This window comes from Panicum virgatum, chromosome 3N, assembly GCF_016808335.1.
Source record: "Panicum virgatum strain AP13 chromosome 3N, P.virgatum_v5, whole genome shotgun sequence".
Classification (NCBI taxonomy): domain Eukaryota; kingdom Viridiplantae; phylum Streptophyta; class Magnoliopsida; order Poales; family Poaceae; genus Panicum; species Panicum virgatum.
Window position 1 is genome coordinate 22345476 of NC_053147.1, and position 7636 is coordinate 22353111.

Here is a 7636-nt window from a genome sequence, read left to right on the forward strand (position 1 = left end):
CAGCGTGCAGATCGAGTGTCCACCACCCGGCACCTCTGTCGGCGTCGCCTGGCGCCGCCCGCCACAGCCAGCAAGGAGCGCGGCCCCGCGGAGGAGGCGTTCCGCGAGGAGGCCGCCGTGCGGGGCGGTCTGGTTTCCGACCGCCGTAGGCGCGGGCGCGGCGAGCGCCAGCAAGAGTGCACCAAGGCCAGCAAGAGCAGCGCCGCCCCGCGGAGGAGACGTTTCGCGAGGAGGCCGCGCTGCTCGGGGGGGCCTTGCGGGGAGGTGTCGGCCCGTCTGCTAGTCTCGTTCCCGGCCGCCGCGGGCGCGGGCGCCGGCGAGCTCGGCCCCGGCCGCCGCGGGCGCGGGCGACCTCGGACCCGGCCGGCGCGAGCGCGGGCGCGGGCGACCTCGGTCCCGGGCGATGAAAATGCCGTCATGAGCAAGAGGATGGCAGTATGGCACCACAACAGGCGAACATGCTGTTAGAATCTAGACAATTTTCGGTATATTTTAATTCTAAATATTACTAGTAATTTTATGGCATAAAAAGAGTGATAATGTGTGAACAAAATATGTGCTTGTGTTTATGTTATTCTCACTAATAAGTATGAATAAAATATTAAACCAGAATAGATTTAGAATGTACCCTAAGGCGGGACCAGTGCCGGAGCCACCAGTTGCGCCGTTACCAGATGGAATAGACATTCTATTCGACTGGCCATGCCTGATGTAGCCGAACGACGTTGATACAGGAAGAGATTCGTAGTGCAGTCCGACGAACAGTCACCAGGAAGTAGACGAAGTAGTCATTCACGCCGGGATGTAGATAAATAGTCGTTCAGGGGGCGAGCAGTCGCGTCAAGACGCTCCCCAAAAACCTGATTGTCCACGCCCCGTGTAGGACCTTCAGCCAGGAAGTAGACAAAGTAGTCGTTCACGCCGGGATGTAGACGAAGTAGTCGTTCAGGGAGCGAGCAGTCGCGTCAAGACGCTCCCTAAAAACCTGATTGCCCGCGCCCCGTGCAGGACCTTCAGCGAGCAGAGGTTCCGGAGGTCTGCTCTCACTAGAGCTGTGCGCGCAACGCTAGCGATGGGAATGGCAAAAAGCAGCAGAGGGAAAAGGGAGAGGTCTCCTAAACAGGAGTACCTGAAGCAAGAGTGCTTGTGGTGTGAGGATGAGTAGAGGACCTGGTTTATATAGGCGTGGAGGTGCCTCAGATTCAACGAACCTGGACGTTATAATGGGCAATTGAGTCACAAGAATCTCATTAATCGCAAAGGTTTTATTCTGTGTCATCGTTCACCTGTTAATGCCAATATTTTATTGTTTTTGTTTTAATGCTTTCAAATCAAAACGTTCTCTCATCTCAGCACGTCACGTCCGACCGCGCCTCCGGCCCCGGCCCGGCGCGGCGAGCGAGCGCGCGCGTGTGGTTCACCGACCTCCTCTTATTGGCTTCACAAGTGGTGTACACGAGGTCCACTCTTTAAGTCGGTTGAGATCCTCCTCAAATCCCGATATGGAATTAAGTAATTGATTCCCTAGCATTTAATGGTGAGTTTTAAATTCTTTTATTGCATTGATTTGAATAAATGGGTCAAGCCCATAATTCCAACACACACTCAATGTGGACGCGCAGCACTTCTACTCCCTGCGGATGCCACCGCTTGCAGCGAAGCTACAGAACACCCTGCCTCAGCAGCAGAAGCCTGCTCCGGTCCATGATCCCTTGGGCAACCTGAAGAGAACACGATCCAGCAATTGTATGGACAGTGGCGGACAGGGAGCAGAGCACTGACGAGAACAGCGGCAGGAGGAAGTCGCTCTCGGCTGAGGACAGATGGCCGGAGCTGCCCGACGATAGTGCGTTTGACGAGGCCCTCGTCGCGGCTGTCCTTGCCGCGGTGCCACCGACGAGCCAGCAGCCACCGAAGGGTGCACACAACAGAGTGGTATGGAGGACAAACCATTTTAGAAATTAAAGGGTATAATGGTCTTTTTGCATTCCCGTTAGTCTCTATTACTTGTCCATCCGTTCAAAATGATACACAGGGCAAAGAAAATTCGTGCGATGGTACACAAGTGCGAACGAATTTTTTAGTGGTACACAAATAAGCACTATCTTTTTTAATAATACACAAGTAAAAGACTCGTTTGTGAAAGCAATGACCACACAGCACACGGCCACCTACGGTAACAAATGGGCATGTGCATTGTTCCTGACAATTTTGTGAAATTAATCAATGAGCATCATCAGTTAGGCAAATCAACGAGCAATGTTCAGCTAGAATTGTACACATGACAACCATCACAACTCCCAGTCCCTGCTGCTATAAACGTACGTACGTGTCGTCAACCAGAAAAAGAAAAAAGAAAAAGAAAGCCCCTAAAAAATTAACGTACAGTAACCTTCTATACCGACGAAAGAGCTAGCAGGTCAGAAGTCGGCGGCGCTGCCGCCCCAGCCGGCGCGGCCCGTCACCGCCGTCCGCTGGTTGGCGTTGGTCACGTACTGCCGGACGGGGTCATCGGTGACGGGCACGGCCGGCCCCACCGCCGGCTGCGGCGTGGTGATGACGTACTGCTGCATCACCAGCACGGACACCATCTTGGAGAACTCGGACGACACCAGCAGGTCGCCGATGGGCCCCAGCTCCGGCGACTCCATCCAGTCGGCCAGCGCCGACGTCAGCGGCGAGCCTTCCTCGCCGGGGTGCCTGCCCACGACGTAGAGCTCGTGCGCGCTGTCCAGGTCCCGGATGGCCGCCAGCGTCTCCTCGCTGTTGGCCACCACCTGCTCCATGTACAGGATGGCGTCGTTGCCGACGTTGCGCGTTCGGAACTCGTTCAGGTACTCCTCGTCCATCTGCCGCTCGCTCTTGGCGGCGTCGGGGACGATGGTGATGGCGCGCGCGTCGCGGGGGGGCGGCGCCATGTGCGGCGGCGCCGCCGGCGCGGGGGCCTTGTAGTCCGGCGGGATGAACCGCACGATGGTGAGGCACACGCCGGGGTGCTCCACCATCCGCCACGCGTAGGCGAGGCCCTCGCGGTCGTCGGGCCCGCCGAAGAAGAGCAGCGCCACGTGGTGCACGCTCGCCATGCGCGCCGCCGCGGCGCTGAGGCCGCGGTCCACCAGGATGCCCACGGAGCAGGGCGCCGACGCGAGGATGCTCTCGTTGAAGCCCCGGAGGGAGGCGTTGATGGGCTCCATGCCGCCGTCCACCGTCTGCTGCTTGTGGAAGGGGAGCACGATGAGGGACACGTGCTTGTCCTCGGCCAGCACCGACACGTCCTCGTGCATCGTCTGGTACGGCGACACCGCCGTGAGCGCCTGGATGGAGACGCCGCCGACGCTCTCCTCGTAGCTCTCGAAGGCGTTGAAGATGTGCTCGCTGGCGCCGGCGCTGCGGCTCTGGTTGGAGGCCGAGTGGTGGGCGGCGAGCATGTTGGAGGCGCGCCCCGTGAGCTCCACCAGGTGCAGAGCGTAGATGAAGATGGGGGAGCGCTTGGTGGGGTTGGACAGCTCCAGCAGCGAGATGATGGACGGCACGTTGCGGGTGGTGTGCACGCACGCCAGCATGCGCAGCTCCGCGTCGTGCTTGGAGCGCTGCAGGTTGCGCCGCTTGTACCCGACCAGCCGCCGCGCCGGCCGGTACACCGTCGTCACCACCGGCGTCACCAGCGCCGTCATGGCCACCGACACCAGCACCATCACGGCGAACGACTCGTCGTCCAGCACCTGCAGGTTTCGTTGGTACGTTCGTTGGTTGGTTCATACTAAGGCTCTGATCATCACGCAGTCACAGTTGATAACCAGCAGTTAGGTACTGACCTCCTTGTCCCTCCCGATGTTGAGCACGATCATCTCGACGAGCCCCCTGGTGTTCATGAGGAAGCCGAGGGCGACGCCGTCGCGGAACGTCATGGTGTAGGAGATAGCGATGAGGATGGTGCCCATGATCTTGGCGAAGCTGGCCATGGTGAAGACGAGCACGAGGAGCCCCACGGTGACGGGGTCGTGCACCCGGGTGACGTTGGTGCGGAGGCCGCTGATGGCGAAGAAGAGCGGGAGCAGCAGCCCCGTGACGAAGTCCTCAAGCTTCTCGATGAGCACGACGCCGAGCTGGCCGCTGGGTATGACCAGCCCGTAGACGAAGGCGCCGAACACGGAGTGGATGCCGATGGCGTCGGTGCAGACGCCGGCGACCATGACGCCGGTGAGGATGAGCGTGACGTGCACGTCGCTGATGGTCTCGCCCTCGGGGACGCGGCGCACGATCCACCACATGAGCGGGCGCACGGCGTAGAAGCAGACGAGCACGAAGAGGACCCCGGCGAGGAGCACCCACAGGGACGAGAAGGCGGTGCTGTTCACCTCGGAGATGGCGATGGCGAGCGCGAGCAGGATCCACGCGCACATGTCGTTGACGATGGCGGCGGACATGGCGATGCGGCCGAGGTCCGAGTTGAGCAGCTTGATCTCGGCGAGGATGCGCGCCAGCACCGGGAACGCCGTCACGGAGAGCGCGACGCCGAGGAAGAGCAGGAAGGAGGCCTGGTGCACGTTCTTGGACACCTGGTGCCGGAAGACGAAGGACGTGGCCGTGCCGATGCAGAAGGGCAGCGCCATCCCGGCCACGGCGATGATGACCGCCTTCGTCCCCGACCGCTTGATCACGTTGACGTCCATCTCGAGGCCGACGAGGAAGAGGAAGTAGAGGAGGCCGAGGTGCGCCACCGTCTCCAGCGTCAGCAGGCTCCGCAGCGGGAACACCGTGGTCGCCCAGACCTCCACCTGCCCCATCACCGACGGCCCGAGGATCACACCGGCCTGCGCGCGCATCACATCAACAATGCAGCAGCAGGCGTATCCCGGCAGGTGTCAGTGACTCATGTCTCGCGCAGGGCGCCCGGCATGCCGGCAACCAAAAAAAACCAAAAACCAAGCTCGATCAGGCTTACGCACGAGGATCTCAGCGATGACGCGGGGCTGGCGGATGGGCTTGAGGAGGAGCACGAGGAGGCGGGTGGTGGCGACGATGATGGCCGTCTGGAGGATGAAGAGCGGGAGCGAGAACTCGAGCGGGTTCACCCCCTGCCAGATGCCGTAGGCCGTGACCATCATCGGCGAGTAGCACACCACCGAGGCGGCGCTCGAGATGTTGCCGCGCGGCGTCACCTGCGCCGTGGCGTTCCTCGGCGGCAGCATGCCGGCCGCCCCCGCCGTCGGCAGCACCGTGGCCATCTCGGCGCATGGGCGAGCGTGACCCCCCGAGCGTCGTGGCGAGCTGCGACTGCGAGCGCCCTAGGACGACTGTGGGAGAGGAGAAAGGTTCGGGAGGGAGAGCATGCAGTGAGCAGAAATGGCCCGGGGCGTGGAAACGGTCAGAGCCGGGCGCCAACACGCGTGGCAGGGGTTCCACACGGCTAAATTTTGGCCGGTTCTCCGGGGACTTTGCGCTTCCCGTTGCCTAATTTTGATATGTCAGTGCCCGTGCAGGCAACTGACGAATATGAAATCACTTCCAGAGCAAGTACGCATACTAGATTGCAAACAGAACTTTGGGTCTATCCATTTTGCACCTAAGCAGTAAGCACTTCAAGTTCACCGTACACTGAAATTTCTGACTTTGATCTGGCTGATCCAACGGTTCATCTTCTCCATTTCTTCGCCCTAGTTAACAGCAACTTCAAGAGACTCTCTATATTTATCTTAACTGTTAGAAATAGAGATTTTAATGGAAAAATAGCCCACAAGAGTTTCTCTAAGTGGTTATTCAAATATAGCCATCATCTATTCTGGATTTCTCGCTAGTCAAAGATAGCGAAAATGGCTCTCTAGAGTATAAACAAGATATAGAAAAACTGTTGGAGAGTGAAGATGTACAGAGAGCGATTTTTATGTATATGACTCTTCAAATGATGATTTAGAGAGTGAAATTTAGAAAGACTCTTGGAGATGTGCCTAAGTTGCCACCACTCCGAGTATCTTGCACGCACGAGCGATACTAAGGCCAGTCTCATTGGGGTTTTCATGAAGGGTTTCATGATATTAGATATCATCAATTTTGCTAATATAACAAGGTGAGAGAAGGATGGAGTTTCATGGGATGTGAGGAGAGTTTCATCACGATGAAACCCATCTGGCACAATATGGTCATCTGATCCACACCCTCATGCACTGGTGGATCCAAAGTGTGGACTGAGTGGGCTCTAGCACACCCTAAGAATCAGCCCAAAAGAATAAAGCCTTATAATTTTTAACATATGATAATGTATTAGTGTGCAAGATTTTTTATTTTAAGGTAAATTTATTAATGAATTATGGATTTGAAAACTTTTACAAGACACTGAAACGGGAAAGGGGGCAGATTTATCAGAATGACCTATATCTTTGAACGGAGGGAATACTAGCATGTTGTTGAGGTTACTAGCTTACAGCAAAAGGAACAGACACCTTCCATATTATTCCTCGCGCTTCTCCCCCTCCGCTCCCAACCTAGCCTCCCATGGACCATGACGGTGAAGCCATATGAATATGAGCGCCCATCTATCATCTATGCCATCCTCGAGCATGGCTAGCAAGCATGTCACCGGTGCGTTCCATTTTCCTCCCCGTTATTACCACAGTAGAATCAAATAAATTTTATACCAAAACTATGGAGCTACTTGTTCCCTTTGTGTCAGAGTTACTATCGTTGGAACAAAACCAAACAACAACTAATGATAGAGAGACCTTCATCGTAGATGCGGGCAAGGGTTACCAATCAGTGGCGTAGCTAGGATTTTTGTATGGGGTATGCCAAACCAAAATTTTGTATGCAAACTAGTAAAATTTATTTAGCAATTCTGTAAAATTTCATAAAAATAATCCAATAATTCGGCAAAAACTACTAAATGGCATAGAACTCCTTTCGTCGGTAACTATTGAATTGCCTATCTAACAGTGGAGCGAAGTGGAACGTTGAGCGGGAAACTCGTGTCGTTTGTGTCAGTTCTTGGCTCACTTGTTGGTTTCCTGGATCTGTTGTGTTCTTGTGTTTTTCCTAAGTCCGCATAATACGTGAGTGAGTAATCGACCAATGCAATACAACCCTAATTTCTACTGCATACATCTACAACCTACATCAATTGAACTAAATCATTCTAAATCTTACAACAAAACTAGCTAACAAATTTGGTTGCAGTAAAGAAAAGTTAGGGTTATATATTTAGAGAAAACTTGAGGAGAGAATGAAGGAGAAAATGCTCTCACCAGGTCTGGAGGTGGGAGGCGGCCTGGTGCCTGACGAGAGCGAGGAACCGAGGCGGCACGACAAGTTAGGATGTCAAACAAGTCTTACCAAAAGATCATTATCGTGGGTCATCCTCTTTCGTCAATTCTTTGACCTAGCAAGTGGGACCTCTGTGAGAAGTACAGTGGGTCTAATCTTGGTAATAAAGAGTTTCAACGCTTTCAACTTTTGTTATAGTATAATAGGCAATTATGTCCGTATGTTGCTATGGACAAGGTTGGTAAATTGACTGTGCGTTAATTTGTAGGAATCTACGTGATCGAGTCTTGAACGGAGGGATGGTCTGACTCGCATACGAGATGGACTAAGACCCACATGTCAATGATATATGACGGACCAAATAAAAAATTTAGGTGAA

The 7636-nt window shown here is 55.0% G+C and overlaps 1 protein-coding gene across 1 annotated transcript; it reads right to left on the reverse strand.

The window, feature by feature from the left end:
- Positions 1-2214: 2214 nt before the first annotated feature.
- Positions 2215-5228, reverse strand: LOC120667669 (cation/H(+) antiporter 15-like). Its single transcript, XM_039947698.1, has 3 exons — positions 4950-5228; positions 3816-4814; positions 2215-3722 (listed from the first exon to the last, which is right to left on the reverse strand). Exons 1-3 carry the CDS (start codon positions 5226-5228, stop codon positions 2421-2423), a joined length of 2580 nt encoding a protein of 859 aa, XP_039803632.1. The 3' UTR covers positions 2215-2420.
- Between the last annotated feature and the right edge of the window lie 2408 nt (positions 5229-7636).

Excerpts from the sequence above, each read along its gene's own strand:
- LOC120667669 (XM_039947698.1), bottom strand. The coding sequence starts at position 5,228 with ATGGCCACGGTGCTGCCGACGGCGGGGGCGGCCGGCATGCTGCCGCCG. Across the intron at positions 4,815-4,949 it reads GCGTCATCGCTGAGATCCTC|GCCGGTGTGATCCTCGGGCC; the intron begins GTGCGTAAGCCT and ends ATGCGCGCGCAG. Across the intron at positions 3,723-3,815 it reads ACATCGGGAGGGACAAGGAG|GTGCTGGACGACGAGTCGTT; the intron begins GTCAGTACCTAA and ends CGAAACCTGCAG.